The sequence below is a fragment of the Lasioglossum baleicum genome, chromosome 11, assembly GCF_051020765.1.
Source record: "Lasioglossum baleicum chromosome 11, iyLasBale1, whole genome shotgun sequence".
Taxonomy (NCBI): Eukaryota; Metazoa; Arthropoda; class Insecta; order Hymenoptera; family Halictidae; genus Lasioglossum; species Lasioglossum baleicum.
Window position 1 is genome coordinate 9,568,265 of NC_134939.1, and position 16,614 is coordinate 9,584,878.

At 46.8% G+C, this 16,614-nt stretch overlaps 1 protein-coding gene across 5 annotated transcripts in view; it reads right to left on the reverse strand.

Annotated features, from left to right (window-relative positions):
• LOC143213453 (homeobox protein prospero) overlaps window positions 1-16,614 on the reverse strand; it is a 71,195-nt gene that overhangs the window by 27,294 nt on the left and 27,287 nt on the right. For 2 of the 5 annotated variants that reach the window (XM_076433320.1, XM_076433322.1), the window contains exons 4-5: window positions 8,030-8,189; window positions 1-5,810 (exon numbers count right to left, since the gene is read on the reverse strand). The exon at window positions 1-5,810 is cut by the window's left edge and continues 27,294 nt beyond it. In XM_076433320.1, coding sequence (XP_076289435.1) covers window positions 5,631-5,810; window positions 8,030-8,189 — 340 coding nt within the window. In that variant the 3' untranslated portion in view covers window positions 1-5,630. Of the gene's footprint in view, window positions 5,811-8,029; window positions 8,190-16,614 lie in introns of those variants that run through there. The other 3 variants (XM_076433323.1, XM_076433321.1, XM_076433324.1) reach the window with 2 other exon arrangements.

Genomic DNA, 16,614 nt, shown 5'->3' on the forward strand with positions numbered 1-16,614 from the left:
CTTCTTTATCTGTTCTCTCTGTAATCGTGTTCTTCTGCTTCGACGAACGCTTTCCTCGGTTTCATGGAAAATGACGGCTGGCTTCTTCTTCCTCATCTACTTCTTCTCTTCTTCGATCCCAGTCATCGCCTATCTGCGATGAGAAGTACGACTCGGGATTGTTTTCGGAAATGGATTTCGATCTCGGACATTCGTCGGTCGAACTGGGAAACAGAAATTGTCTGCTGGCGTGCTTTTCTCTGTTTTGCTGATATATAATATAAGCGTGCGGTTGAATCGTGCTCGGTTCGGTTTTGAATCGTTTGAACGAATTGGCACTGTTGTTGGTCTGTTTGCTTTCCTTGATTCCAGCTTTTTGTCGGTTGGCGTTTGTATGGTGTACTTCGATTTTTCTGGTGGTTCCTTGTGGTTGTCGCGGTGATGGAGCCTCTGCTGGGTGTTTATGGGTTTACTATCGAATAACCTAAGTTGCTTCTCTTTACGAATCTGTTCCACCGTGTTTTATACGGTTTCTGAGCGGCGTGAAGAAGATGAATCTCATTGCTTTCTGAAAAAGATGTTGACGCGTAAAGTGGTTCGGAAGTTCCGCGAAACTGTTTAATCCACGAATGCGTTCTGTTGTGTAGTATCTCCTGAAAGATAGTCGTTGATTCGAACGTTAAACTAAATCGCTGTTCAATTTATCACTAATTTCCTCGAGTCAGTAATTCATCAACAAAATCGATCCGAATGATATCGATCAACTTCGATAGTTCTTTTTGTGTAATTTGTAACCTCACGATCGCTTCCCGTCGATCGGGTAGTTCATAGTACCCGACCAACAAATCGGAAGCGGTCGAAACTTTTATTTTTTGTTCCCCCGGCCAGATTGGGATCGTACCGGCAAATATTTGCGGCACAAACGAGCGCAATTTGTCGAACGCGACGAGTATGCTAATCGCATCGCGCATTGGTAGATTAAATTTCCTTCGAGATACTCGTTCAATAAACATTTCTTTCCCCCCGGCGTATAGTATTCCTGTTCATTTTTGTTTGAATGCATCGGGTGCGAGATTTTACGGTGACAATTAAAAAAAGTCGAACGAAAGGAAGAATTCGCGACTACGACGCGACGTGATCAGGCTAGAAATCGCGGTATCGAATCGTCGAGCCTCGACGCGACCCCAGGTACGTGTTTCATTCACCGTTTTGTATCCCCGAAAAATGTTCCTAACGATTTTTCCCCTCGCGTTATCATTTTTTGTTTGTCTCTATCCTTCTATATTCCTCCCCGTTAAAACATTTAGACCAAAAATCTTAGGCCAGCGCCGAAGGAGATACTAATTTTAGGCCACTGTCTAGTCATCTAAGAGAGTTTGCAATTTGTCGAATTTTCCTACAGCCCTTCCTGAAACATCGCTTTTTCCCCCCTCCCCCCAATCCGGGAGACATTTTTCATGTCTCAGGATTGCGATTCGACTCGACGATATATCTAGTCGGTTTCCAGCCCAGGTTAGTCTCTTCTGTCGTTTTCTTCGTTCGTTTCGAATAGAAGGTAGGCCAGGTTAAGTTGATCGTGGCAAATTTCGGGAGGTATTCGCCGAACGAATTCAATTTCTCTCTTTAAAAATTCAGGGAATAGTGTGGTCTCGGGGTGTACAGGGTTCTCGCGAGCGTTTCTTAACATAAGGAAGAACAGAACGAACGAAAATAAAGACAACTCATAGTCCAATGGTCTCGCTTTTATTGTCGTAAATAATAAATAAAATAATAATCGATAAATTGATCGTTAAAATTAAAAAATAGTGACTCGTGACTAGGTTAAGACTCACCGCTTACAAAAAACGTGTGTTTTTGTGTGGTATTCCTTTTTTGCTTTTCTCTGCTTGTGTACACTGCATAATACATGCTTAATAATAATAATAATAATAATAATAATAATAATATTAATCATAATAATCATCGTCGTTGACATAATAAAATAACTAAATACAATAATAATAATAATAATAATAATAATAACTAAATGCCAGAAGAACGTCGAGGACGTTCAGGCAAGGACCGGGGGTAGTTTTTCATTTTGGGGTTGATCGTGACGTAAAAGGATCAAGAGAAACAGAAAAGATAAGGGACAGGACTTTTAGGGGACAGGGAGCATCGTTCATTTAGGTTGTTGATATATGTGTTCGCGCTACACAAAAGGGATGAGCCAATATTTGGACGTACGTAAACTAAATCAATGACAATTACCAATTGTCACCGGACGTGTACCAATCATAATTGCGAATCGTCACGTTTCCACGGAACATAATCATAATAGTACTAATAATCGTAATAATAATTGTAATAATGATGCCGGGTAATATTCGATAATAGTAATCGTAATAATAATAATAATTGGTAAGAATTATTAGTAATAATAGTGCACGTAATAGCGAGAATAATAGTGGTAGTGAATAATGGAAAAGAATAAAATCAAAGGAAAAAATGTAGGTTAAGTTACAGGGACTGGCTACCATCCAAAGATATATTTATAATCATAATCATTATACTTTTACGATAAATTATCTACAAACCGTCTAGCGGAAACGAAATAATCTTGTGTGTTTTGCGGTAGAAACGCATAGGCGTTAAACATTGCGCTTTCTTCCCCTGTACAATGTACGGATCGCGGTTAGGTTTTCTACAACGTTCAAAGTGTGTTCGCGTCGTTCGTGTTGTCTGTGTACGTATTCGTGTGTCTCTTGGTGTGTGTGTGTGTGTGTGTATGCACATGTGTGTACATGTGTAGGTAATAGATCGGGTACAAGAGGAATGAGGGAGGCGTCTACCCTTTGTCACACATTCTTTACGCAATTTTAATCGCGCCAACATCCGTTTTTTCGTTTCATAAGTCTTCAACGTATATATACATATAATCTTGACATGCAATTACATGTATACATACATCCCCAAAAATTTCTTCATATATATATTTCTATATATATGTGTATATATAAGTTTTTAAAATAATCTACTTTGTATATAGTTACGCACCGGCTCGCGGTAATCTTACGTTTTTTCATCTCTCCATTAATCTCCCCTCCATTACGTAGTCAATTTCTCGTTACTCTTATTATCATAATTTCCGTAATTTCTCTCATCATCATCATCTCATCATTCCTCTTTTAAAAAATCTTCTAACGCTCTCGAAAGCCGCCGATGCTGGATCTCGTGTTTTTCTTTTTTATTTATCCCCCCCCCCCCTAAATATCGCATTTTTGCCCATCCCTTTTGTCGTCCCTGCTACTAGTACTCCTGTCACCGCGACTAGCCTAATCTCGTTTTCTTTTTCCCTATCAATCAACCATATTTAATAAAAACATCTCTACGTTTTTTTTCCACGTTCCTCGTCGTATAAATGCAACGCGCGCCGCTCACAAAAATTCCCGCCCGTTTAAAAACGAATCTCTCCTTTTTTTATCTCATCTCTCCCAGCTACTCCCGTGTCGTTTCTCCCGTCGCCGAGGTAACTACGGACCACGAAAAATATAATCATCAACGACAAGGAAAAATCCGTTCATCTTCGACCACGAACGAAACTAACGTAAACCAATCTAGTACTCCCCGGGAGTTTCGCGCGCGCGCGCGCGCGTCATCCTCGCGATCCGCAAAACGGCAGCTGGATCGCGTGCGATTCACACGACGCGACGTTCGATGTTCGCGTTTCATGCTCTTCTCGTCCGCTGCTGGAATCCGCGCTGGATTTTGCGACATATCGTTAGGAATGCTCGTACCGTAGGATATACACATATCTATTTTCCGTTCAATTCGAGGCGGTCCCGAACCGGATCCGCCTCCAACTTCTCCTCGACTTTACACGAGAATTCGATCGCTAACATAATTATGTACAACTTAATAGAAAGGATCGAGATCCTGTCAGACGGCATATGGATTGCCCGATCTTGTATATATAATATATATATAATGTATATATATATTAATATATTATATCAATATATATATACGTATTCCGTTTTTTTTCATCGAACAGATGTTACCTCTTTCCGTTACGGGGGACAAAATGAATCGTACCTAAGAAGTTCGTCCGTCTAAGCTTTTGTGTCCGTCGATTCGGCACGAACCGCCGACTGTTCGACGCAGTTTCATCGTGTTCAACGAATCGAGGCTCGCTTTCGGGCGAGCGATGTTGCAGTGGTGATCATGCTAGAAAAGAAATCCCTGCCCAGACGACGACCGACGGAGGCGGTTCGAACCGTTTGAGCGCCACGGCGCGATCGCGTTGTTGCCAGTGCCTCCGGTGCTCAACCTTCAGCAACATTGTCCCATCGGAGAAGACGCGATCGCGCCGTTCGGCACTGTTCGATCAGATTTTTCCTGGCGGCGCTCGAACGGCCTTATTTTTCCGGGGGTCTGGGGGTGGTCGTTGTGAACGGACACGAGGCGCGCGAACAAGATTGCCCTGAAAACTGACGATCGTTGTCCCGATGTGCACGAAACGGCCCGGAACGGAGGACGACGCATCCGTTCCGGGTCATTCCCGAAGATCCACGAGAAGGGCTCCTCTTCCGCTTCTCTCAACAGGAAGCTGCGGAGGATCCGTCCAGCGGATCTCGCTCCACGATTAGACAATAACGGTTGGTTCTTCATTCCGAAGACGAAAACATGGACAAAATCAGTGTACGTATATACCCGTGCGCCTCGTGCATGCGACCATGAAGAGTCGCCCCCGCTCGATCGTCGCCGTGGACAGACGCGCTATCCGTTCTCTGCAATCCGTACTACACTCCCGCGAGGGAGGTCGTCTTAAAATTAGGCGGTTAATCGTGGACTGTACGCAACATATCGAAACAATACTCGACGCTCGAAGCGGTTGTAGTGTGTGTGTACAATGTGAATCCTTTGCCATTCATTGACCACGCTTTCGTCCTGTTTGTCCTTCGTGATTCTCCGAAGTACGTCGTATTTTGATATTCGGTGTGTATGTGTGTGTTCGCGGCGTGGCCGCCGCGCGACGAGAACAGGGCCGGAACCTTAGCTCATGGTCTCGCCTAATTTTCCGCAGGTTCGAAGTGCCGAGAGCCCGTTCCCTCGGCCAGGAATCGATCCGATGAGAGACACGGAGCCGAAAGGTGGTACCCGAAGCCTGTCTCTCGCGCGCGCGGACGTCGTCTCGTGATTAGGTCACAGCCTGATCCTTTGTCGGCACTCCTCATCGTCTCTCTGGTTGATGATCGATGCCTCCGTACGACGCGTACTCATTTTCTATCCCTTCGATACACGCGTACCCTTTCATCCGTCTTTTTTATTATTTAAAAAACACATCTGAAAACGCTGCGTGTGTCTTTCGTGTTCGTTTATTTTTTTCTCCTCCTTACGCTAACGTAAGCTCTCCCCACGTTCGCTCTCATCATCATCACCTCTCTTATTCGTTCTCTCTCTCACGTTCGTTCTGCGATATGTTAGTTTAAGGATACCTGAACGCGCTTTACGCGAAGGACGTGTACCTCCTGGCGGATGCGATCCTTCCTCGCTGGCCGTTCCATTTATTCTTCGTCTTCTCTCTTACTGTTTCTTGGATTTTACCGGGAGCCGACGGACGCTGACGAGCCCGTGCGCCACGAAGAGCAAGAGCCACCCGACCTCCTGATTCATTCGAGTTGCTCCAGGAAGTTCGGGGTCTTGAAGTACTCCGGCACTGGGTCGTCCAGCCTCGAGATCACCTTGTAGATCGACTTCTTCCAGCTCTGTTCGGTGTCCTTGCCGCCTTGAATCGCCTTGAAGAACTCTTTTAACGTCTGCTCGACGACATACATGAAGTTGCTCGGCACCTGCAATCGTTACCCCAATCGTTAGATCTCCTCAGCCAACTTTCGCAAACATCTGTCATATCCTTAAACCATAATACTGCATGGAATACTCATCCTTAGATTGTGGAATCTTATACAATTTAACCTTTTCAGGTAAGCAGTGTTTTTGCTCTTTTTTCAAATTTAATTTTATAATTTTTTGTCAAATTGTCTTAATATATCGAGAAGGTACGTTGCATTTAATAAAGCATAGTAGCGAACGTGTTAAGTAGCTCTGACAGTGATACAAACTAGAATGAAAATATATTCGAAATTTCATTTCAAACTTAAACTCGGTCTATTTGAAAAATGTTTCATTTTCCAAACGTTATAAATAAATAAAGTTCCACAATCGATCATCTTTATTCCTGATCAATAAAGTAAGTCGACTTTCTCGTTTTTCGACATATTTATTCAACAAGAGCATAAATCATTGCAGAGTTTTTCAATTATAAATGTCCTCTCTAATCCTTTCTTTCTTAAAATTACAATACTCTCAACTTGACGCTATCTCGAGCAGTATTTTATTTCGTAATCTTCTATAAATTCTACTTTACTCACAGACATTTATAAAACCATCTACATAAGCGTACTAAAGCAATGTTGTAAAAGCAATAACGAAGCTAAGCGATGAAGATATTCGATAATAATTAGACTGCGGTTTTTTATGCATTCATGATAAAAATGAATACGTGAAATTCATTCTTTTTTTAAACTTCTGTTTCCGACAATTGACTTAAAATATTTTCATTCCGCATAAAGATCCGCAGTCTACTCTTTCACTTTCATGCATTCATACAATGTGACTCAAATTGGACGAATTTTGATATTGACCGAACTCGATTCAATCGAAACGAGAAACCATTCGATAACTAAAATATTACTCATGATATTCAATAATATACTTGATTTTAAACGCGGCCTTCCAATTACTTTCTTACTTATATTTTTCTGGCAAACCCACGGTGTTTAAATTAATTTCGACCTTCCTGTAACAGGTGTAATTTAATCGGCAGACAGTTTCGCGACGAGTGCGCGTAAACGCGCGTCGCACAAACGAGAAAGATTACTTCTCCGTGTTCATTACAGTTCAACGAAGGAGCCGTGAATCCGCGGAATTAAAAGCGATGTTACGTATCGCTTAACGAGAGAGACGCGAGCGCGAGCACGGGCGCGCGTGCTAAGAGTTTCCACTTATAATTAGTACGTTTGGGTTATTAACGAACACGAGTAATTAATTACACGTCAAGCGGGTCGCAATTGTAGCCGCGTCGGAAAAGAATGGAGCCTCCAGGTTCCACCGGAGACTCGTTAAATAATATTAAATAGCTGCTTTACGTGTGTGTATACTACTGTATACACAGCGCGACCAACGCCTGTCGCTGGGCGATACACAATCAGCGTCATTACCCGTGGCGAAAGTAAATTGCGCCCACAATGGAAAATAGAGATGTACGAGTGATTTGCGAGGAAACGTAATCGGCTGCCGCGTGTGAAAACCGGATGCATTCGAAATTCGTCGCGGTTTCGACCGGCAGAAGAACGAGACGCGCCGAGGATCGGTTTAGTCAGCGAGTAATTACGGATTTTCCAATTTTGTACCCATTGTCTGCCGGAGAAAATTTTATTCGACCAGAACTTAGAAAACGATTGCGAGCAGGCAAACAGAAAATTTGCAGAAAAAAAACAATAGGCATCTAGCAAATTGCTTACATCAAATTAAGAGGCTTCTCGGTAATTTTACTTCGTCAGTTCTTCAGTTTTTTGAATCAATCACTCTTTAATTTCAGATTTTTTTAAGGACACTATTTTCCTTGTTCAACAAGCAAAAAATAATACTGATGCATGTAATAATTGCATACATGAAATAGAAAGCTACTCAGTAATTTTACATGAATTTGGCTCATCTCCAGATTTTTTGAAAATTTTTCAGATAATACTTTTCTTCTTCAACAAGCAGAAAACACTACAGAGACGTCTAGCATTTGCGTTACATAGCATAGAAAGCATCCTGGTAATTTCACCGCATTCGTTAAACTTTATCCAGTTTGTCAATCTTGTTTATTCGCAGATTGTACAGAGATTTTCTAGAGACACTATTGCAGTACTCCTCCAAGATGCTTTCACTACGAAATGATAATATGCATGCGACATGATAATAGTAAAACTGTATAGGTCCCTGCTAGAATAGTAATACATACATTTTGGACTCTTACCTCGAGGTGGTTGTTTCGGTTGTAATGGAGGTTGAGAACCCGATAAATTTCCGAATCGCCACAGACCCGAATGTCATCGACGTTCTTATATCCTTCCGAAACCGCTTGCCTCGCGTATTTCTCCATTTGGATGTAGTAAAACTCTCTGCAAAATGAAAATCGAATAAATGAGATGGTGTGCCTATTTCTAACGAAATACTGAACTTATCAATAATAAAAATCTTCGCTATTTTGCATGAAACTCTGCAATCTACTTCTCAGCGTCTCAGACGAAGGCAGTCGACGTTCCCGAAATAAAAAGAGGAACAAACCGATTCCACGTGGCCACGGAATTTCGCGAGACGGAAACGAATATATGAGAAAAAGGACGGAGGAGAGGTTGCAGGAAAGGGCAAAAATAATTTTTTCCTACGGAGTTGTCCGCGCGGGTGTGTGCCCTCGGCGTTAATTCTCGCGGATCGGAGAATGCTAATGCACTGCCGATAATTAATTAAGGGGTCGATATTGAAAGTGGTCTGACGCAGGCGGGAGAGAAGATGAAGAAGGAAGAAGGGGCGAGAGTCGAGCAAAGAGGTGTGTACATCTCCTCGTCGGATGGCAAGCGACGCGGTTCAAAGAGACTATTAAGAACGTGTTACAGTGTATCGTCCAAGAAGATCTCGACGCCCTCGTCGCGGGGGGTTAGGCGACTGTCGACGTTTTACAGGGTTGGCAGGGTGTGTGCAAGAGAGCAACGCACACGCGCCCAAACATCGCGCCGGGATCGCGTGCGTTACGCTCTCTTTTTTCTCTCTCTCCTCTCCTCTCCCGTTTCCTTGCCTTGCCTGGCAAAGGAAAAAATCGGGCTCCCGTCAAGTTTCCCGTTCGCGTTCATTAATTAACGCAGTTAAAACAAGCGCAAATCACTAATTGGCGGGTAATTTATATAGTAATAGTGACCCGCGACTTCATACAGGCCGCCGAAAGGGGGCAGCGTGAAGGGGTGGCTCCGCTTCGGTGGATCTCACCGAAAACTGAGGAAAGAAACGCGCCGCGTCGCGTCGCGCCGCGTCGCGTCGCGCCGCGCCTCACCTCGCTACGAGCTGCAACTGCAAGCACTTTGAGCCTCGCGAGTCTTTGTACGGCGTCTTTGTAGGCGAGACCTCAATGCGACTGCCACTGATTAAGAAATTAATTATTTTCCTTTTAATTGAAACGTTAGAATTGCCCGCGCGACGATTCAACCGAGACGCCGCGCGAATCCGAGACACATCGCCTTTCGTTCTTCCGTTTCGATGAAATGGCTCATGGAAATGTCCCGCGCAAAGATTAATTAGCGCAACAACAGGTATCACTAACCTTTTATACATTTAGCATGCGTCTGCGTGGACATGCAAAGTAGCTGAATTCCATTAAAATGTTTAGAGATCGTACGCACGGTGCAGTAGAATATTTTCACGGAATATTAGCAGCAAGATCTAGATGGAGGCAAATATGCACACTACTCTAGACTAGTTTCCTTCGAGCCCGGAATCTCTCTCGACCACAGAAGAGTGGAAGGGGTAAAAGACATGGAAAGACGACGACGAAGCAGAGGACGGTCCTTGTATTCTTCGGTACCGCGAGCGAGCAAGTCGAGCGAAGTAAACACGCGAACGACTTAACGCGAAACCGAGAGTGAAAGAGAGCAAGAGAAAGAGTCGGGAGAGAGAGAGAGCGAGGTTTCGCGAGGCACAGAGGGAAAGAGCAAGCCGGTAAACGGAGTCTGCTACATGCCCGGATATTTTTCCATTCTTCTCTTAATCTTTCGTTCCGGGGTCCCTATCCTGCTTACCCTTAAACGCACACAGATGCCCGGGCCGCGCGTTGCGCTGGTGGAAGTATCCTAGAGTAGCAAGCCAGAATGGCAGTGAGAATGGCAGTCAGGTTGATCTTGCACTTTGGATCCCGAGGGGATGGAAAGAAGTACGGTTCAGCGGGAAACCGGTAGTGCCACTGCGGCTTGTATAACTCGAGATCCCTGAATGCTCGACAATGTGAGGCAACCAGTTCAACCTTCGAGTCTTGGCCTTCGCTCGGTGCCGTTGGGAGCAATTTTTAAGATTGCTTCCGCCTGGCGGACTCGCTTGCGACTCGTCGCAGAATCGACGAACGGTTTCGTTTCCATATTCATCGTTGGCTGCCGAGTGAACCGAGATGCGCCCGTCGTCGACGACGGAACATTCTATTAAGAAGCCTCGTCCCGCGCCCCTGATCCTCTGCAGACGTTGAAGCTCGCCCTTTCTGCACGTGTCTATTCATGCACATGTTGCGGGCTGACGATCTTGTTGCAGCGAAGAATCAACCGAAATTCATTAACCTAACGCCAGCCGCGTTGTTGAACTGCGCATTCTTCGCCAATGAGAAGAAGTAACGAGATTTGACAGAGCGGAATCTCCGAGATCCCATTCTTAACGATTGCAGAGATTCTACTTAGGTTCTGTAGAAAGATTTTATAATTTTACACCTATTCCTTCCTTGCGTTTCCCTCATTCGAACAAGAGTAGGCACAAACGGTTTAGTAATTATTGTTAACCGAAGCAGTCGAGCCGGAACGTTAACGAAGCTACCCAAGAGCAGGAACTGTCGAGGAGCAAGTAAGATCGACTGGCAAGCGCTAGGTAGCATCGCGGCGTACGTGTGTATTCGATAACGAGTAAGATCGCGAAGATGGGGATCGACTGGATCGCTGGCCGAATGGCACTCGTCGATCGAACCCACTCGAACCACCGGAAGAAAACAATGGGATCTTTCGTGCGTCGCGTCCCGATCTATACGGTGGCGACCAGAAGAAAGGGCGAGAGGAGGAGTCAGGTGGCAGAAACGCGAGAGGCTCTTCTCATTCGATCACTCCAGATTGGCTCTCTCGCCAATTAAGACAATTTCACGTGCTCTTATCAGCAGTCAGTCAGAGAAGGTTATGCACACGAGAGGAGAATTGAAAGAGGAGTGTGTCTCTGCAGAATCGTGTCCCGCGCCCTTTCTCTCTCCCTCTTACCCCGGGAGCCGCGCGTTCGCGTTCACTTTCTCCCTTTCTGGTTGCTCTCCCTTTCGCGCGTCTCTCCTCTCTCCCTCTCCCTCTCCCTCGCTCTCTCTCTGTCACTCTTACTCTGCATTTCTCGTCTCCTTCTTCCTCTCGGGTTCTCTCTTTTCGTCTCTCTATTTCAACGTCTCCTTGAACCGTCACCGGCACCCACCCATCAGGACCGAGCCACCCCCGACTTCAACCTCTCGGAGGTAACGTGTATGTGTCACCTGCGTCTATAATCCTTACTCAACCACCCATCAACCGCATTCAAGCTCGTCGGATCGCCGAGTATAGGCGGAATATGGTAGGCAGAGACTGGGCTAGGTCTGGGCTGGGCTGGGCTGCGCTTGGCTGGGTTATGTACCTACGTAATACTGCATGGTAGATACGTATATATATCTGCGAAGTGCCTAATTAAAACAGACACCAGGAGACAGAGAGAAAACGGGACGAGAGACGAGGCTGCAAGCATAATAGGGTGTAAGGGCGCGAGGGAGATGGCACTAGTTCCGTAGTCGGTTTGACAAAAAGCCCGAGTGCTAGAATTGCCACTCTTCGACCACCAAGTGCAGCGGAGAAGAGCAACGGTGAACGAGAAGAAAGGAGAAGGAGTGAGAGGGCGTAGAACGAGGAAGGAGGAGAGCGAGAGAGCCACCGGGAGGAAGATAGTGAGAGTAAGGGCTAGAGGGTGAGCCGCGAAGTCATTCATTATAGTATTGTATAATTAGGATAATAATAAGCTCTTCAGGGGCTTGGGATTTCTTGCGCCCCGTTGCAACGGGGCGACGTCGACAGAGACGGAAACCAAGAGAAAACGAGCGAGAGAGAAAGAGAAAGAGTGCGAGAGAGACGTAGAAACAGAGGAAAAGAGTGTGATCCTCCTGGAGGGTGCTGATTATTAGCATCTAATTACGACTTGCTTCTGCCACCGAAAAAAAAGAGAGACAGTGACGGGGGTGGTGGTTAGAAAGGAAACGAAGATGCGGGGTGTCTTCGAGGAGGGAATAATTAGCTCTCGCCCACGAACGGAAATCGTTACCTCGCGTTTTCTCGCGATCCTTAGAGTGAGATTCTTTTCCTGGGGGAGAGAGAGAGAGAGCACTGAATGACCAAGGTGTAGAAGCATCCTTCTTTCCCGCGATTTGTTCGATCTTAAATGGAGTTGCTTTTGCTACCTCGACGCTACTTGAACACTCGGCACTCCCTCCGGTTTAAACGTTTTCCTTAACAATCTTCCTAGCCGTTTGTATTTTCTGCTACCAGCGGGAGAAGAATCGTTTCAAGCGAGGGGGTTTCTTAAATTCGAATTCTTCCTCCCTCTCTTCGTGTACAAAGGGCCCGCGAATGGAGCCACGGCGCCCGCGAATTCGTGAATTCCTCTTTTGTAACGGCGATGCGTACTGCGACGCAGGTGAGGCAACAATACGAGCTTTAGAGGTGCCGTGTATTGAAGCGTTTAATGGCGGTGATGGTTGTCGACGTGACGCCTCCTTCATACGTGATCTTTATCGTCGCGAGTTGCTGTTTCGACGCGTCGCTTTTGTAACGGATTACACGCCGTATAGCCGAGAGTATCAATTAAAAGGGGGACGCTACAACGCTCGCTTGTGTGTGTGTGTGCGTGTTTTTTTTTTTAATTTTGCGACACTCCAACGCTCGCGGGATTCGATCCGCGTAAACGAGTTTTGGCGTCTTCCTCGATCTCCTTCGTTCCTTAGATCTCTGAATGATTAGGGGACGACGCGGTGACTTTTTCCCGCTTCTATGGGACTTCATTTGCATTTCGACTCGGCAAACAAGGCGTGGCGAAATGTCACTGACGAGGAAATCAGCGACATGCAATCGCGTTGATTTCTAAGCCGCGAAATGACACTGGGCGTGTAACGACGGCTCGCGTCTTCTCGCCTTACACTCGCCCCTTCCGCCAAACCCCCATTCAAAGATCCTCAATCGTGCTTCTTAAGCCAACGAACCGGCTCCCTTTTAACGGTTATACCAAGTCGGTCGACCTTCGACAATACAGAACACCTCGGTTCCCCAAGACCGGGGCTGACCCTTAAAATCTCAATCCCTCGCCCGGCTTTCTTGGCGAAACTTTCCCACGGACGACTCCATCGAGAAGGGGAGCAGACGCTCAAGGAACAGCCGACAATCTGCTAAGATTTGCAAAGTGTCGGCTCCGGTGTCGATCACCTTGAAAGCTTTGTCCCCCACCGCACGAAACAGCTGTGACCGAGCCTGGAAACAACCTTTTGCTTTTCCTTTAAACGTTTCCCGCGAAAAGCCATTCACGCTCATCAATCGTTGGATTGTTTTAGACGCGATCGATGGTAAGATTGTCCGACAAATATTTTTGGTGTAGACAGCAGTAGTACGTGGCTGTTTATTTTAGTCCTGCAAGTGGACTATATTCGTTTCTGGCGATGCACGAGTTAATGAATAAGTAAAGTGCTTGGTCTCGGAGAGAATTCTCTTTCTCTTCTAATATGCTTAATAAGATGTACGTATGATATAAATAACTATGATCAAAATCAAAACAGTAAGAAAATTTAACTGTGAAAAGATTGAATTTAATCAGATTTCACAGGAGAGAGATAAAAAAATTTCTCAGGAAAACGAATTATAAAAGAGAAAATCTGGGATCCAAAAATTCTGACTATCGCCACGATTGTCACTACCATTGAAAATCAACGTAACTAACTTCTTGCAGCGGTGCAAGCACGAGCGAGTAAACGAGAAAACCGTTTTCAGAGGTTGGTTAAATGTACTTTGGTAGCACGTATCTGTCTATCTTTCCTTAGAAAAGCGAGAACGTTGAAACGCGCGCGCCAAGACCAGGCGCCCCCTCAAGGAGTCGTTTAATTAGTACTGAAAGGAGCGGCTGGGACAACGGTTCGTCGCGGGTGTCTTTATTGCCACGGTTGGGTTCCGTTACGTTGTAATTATCGTTGGGCAGGAACAAGTCCGTTCGGAGAATGGGAGGTTGTTCATCGCGATTAACAGAAAGGCATCGCGCGCGGGCGACGTTTACCGGCGCATTCATCCGCCATCAGCGGAGATAAATTCACGCGTAGCCGCTTTGTGCTTGCGACCGATGGCGTCATAGCCAGCTGGAAAAACCGTGGCGCGGTGGCGGTGTTAGCGGTGTGCGGTAGGCTGCGGTGGTGGCGTCCGCGGTTGTGGCGAGGGTGCGGAAGAAGAAGCTAGCAAAGAATTCGAGAGGAACGTCGTGTCGCGCTCTACTTTATCCTCACGGGTAACGGGCACGAGGCGTGAAAGTGCATGTAACGAGAGAACATTAAGCATCCGCGCGAGCATGTTTACGTGTTTGCCAGCAGCGCAGCGTCTCGCTCGCGTTGGCTCGTCGATGTGTTGTGGATTATCCGTCCGTGTTGGATGGCGTCTATTTGCTGGTGTGCGACGCTCGGCGACGCTGGGCGTCTCTCCGCGCCGCGTCTCGTCTCGTCTGGTCGCGTCTCGTCCCTTCGCGTCTCGCGCGCGTGCAACCGAGTAGACCTTGCACAGACTTGCACGTCTTCTCTGCGGGCAAATTGTGGCCGTGTATGCGCGTGTATGCACCGTGTCCCAGCGCATCGGTGTGCCGGCGTGGCACGTACGCGCGTGTGGTTGCATGTGGCTCATGAGCGCGCGGATGGATGGGTGAGTACACGCGTTTGCCCGTCAGGGCGTAAACGTCCATTCAGAGGGCGCGTTCAAAAAGGTGTCGCGCAGGGTCTTGATGCTGCACCCTGTGCACCCTTCTTAATTGGTAATTAACACTTTAACGCCATCTGCACCCGGATTTCCAGGCGGCAAACGCGACGACGCTCGTCGCCTCGCGGTTGCCACCCGTTCCAGCCACGGAGCGGCGTCGGCCACAAGCCCTGCTACACATCGTTCTCCTCGTGTCGACACGCTGCCGGCGCAAACCGCCGCCCGGAAAATCAAGTAATTAAAATACAAGTTAACTAGTGATTATTTCATTCTTCTCCCGTCACGGCCACTCAGCCAAGTACGATGCATTCTGCGACACCGAGCCCAGCCGTAACGGTTACGTCTAAGGGCCACGCGCGTTTTGTTGATTGCGACCGACGAAGCGGCGCGTTGGACTCGGCGAAGGGCTCTGTTCAACGGAACGGGGTGATATATCCGGTGTGACGCCTTTCGGTAGGGGATCCTTGCTCGTGGATCATGAACGGTGAACTTTTCCGCGGTACATCTGAGGGCATCCGGGGATACGCGAATTAGATCATTTTCTCGGGGTTGCGCGCCGCGCGCACGCGTTTAAATTACAGGGGGAACGTAATTGGAGTCTCTTTCAGGACACTGGTAAACCCGGAGGACAGCTGCGGCGATGCAGACGCCCTTCGCGGTGCATACCGTACCGACTCAACCCGAGATTCTCATCGATTTTTCATCAATTTAGGTCTTCGACAAACGCTGCGATCATTTACACTTGCTTATATCGTCTACCTTATATTCTAACGAGACTAATCGCGACAAAAGAATCTTTTATCCTTAATAATCGTTTGTGGTTTGTAGACAGGATATTGAACCGATGGATAGGGTTGTGAAGAGGATAGTGAACCGAACAGTCGAAAAATCGGCCAGTACGTACGTGCGCTGACTAGCTGAGTGCGTTCGTTGAACCGACACCGGGACAAGACCCGAATCATTAACAAGCAGATAAGCATCGCGCAAAAGTTACTTCACCACTTCGAAAACAGCCGTCCCTCCTGGCCATCTTTACAAAAGGGATACACGCGTGTCCATGTCTCTCGACCGATCGGTGGTTCCTCGACCCGCTGCTAAACTACCCTCTTTTCCACGAGCGAGTTTCCTAAGCTTGCGAGACAATCGTTCGGCAATCGCGCAGCAGATGTGCCCCCGACAATGAGCTCCTGGGCCCTCGCCCTTCATAATAGAGGGAACTCGAGAAACGGTGGCAACGAAAAGGTAGAAGGGCGAAGGGGGCCCAGGGCTTGAACACACGGGGGTTCTACGACAGGGCATAGACTTAGCCAACGAAGGTTCCGTGTGCCGCACGCGCCGATCTTACAATACCGCTCCTCGTGTGTCCCTTACTTTTCGACTCCCCTAACCCCCTCTCGTCTTTCTCTCTCTCTCTTTTCTTTTTTTTCTACCGCATCTGGCTGCCTTAGACACACGTGAACCCCCCTTCGTGTTTCCCTTCGTTGATCCTCTCTTTTTCTCTTCTCTCTAACTCGTTTTCATTCTTTCAGCCATCGACCGGGGAGCATCGATGCTTTCAGGAGTCAGATAGACGAATCATTTTCTCCGACCGTGACGCGCGCGCGCGCTGCCCGATGCAAATTTTACTGAATTTATTATGCAAAGAGCATTAGGCCCGAAACCAACCTAGAAAACTCGTCTGCGGGCGAGCCGGTGTTCATTGAAAATCAGAAATTTGCATACCTTGACGCGACGCCATAAACGATAGCACGCGGGCCCTAGAACCTTCGACTGTACCCTGGCGATATTTTACACGCATTAACGAGAACCG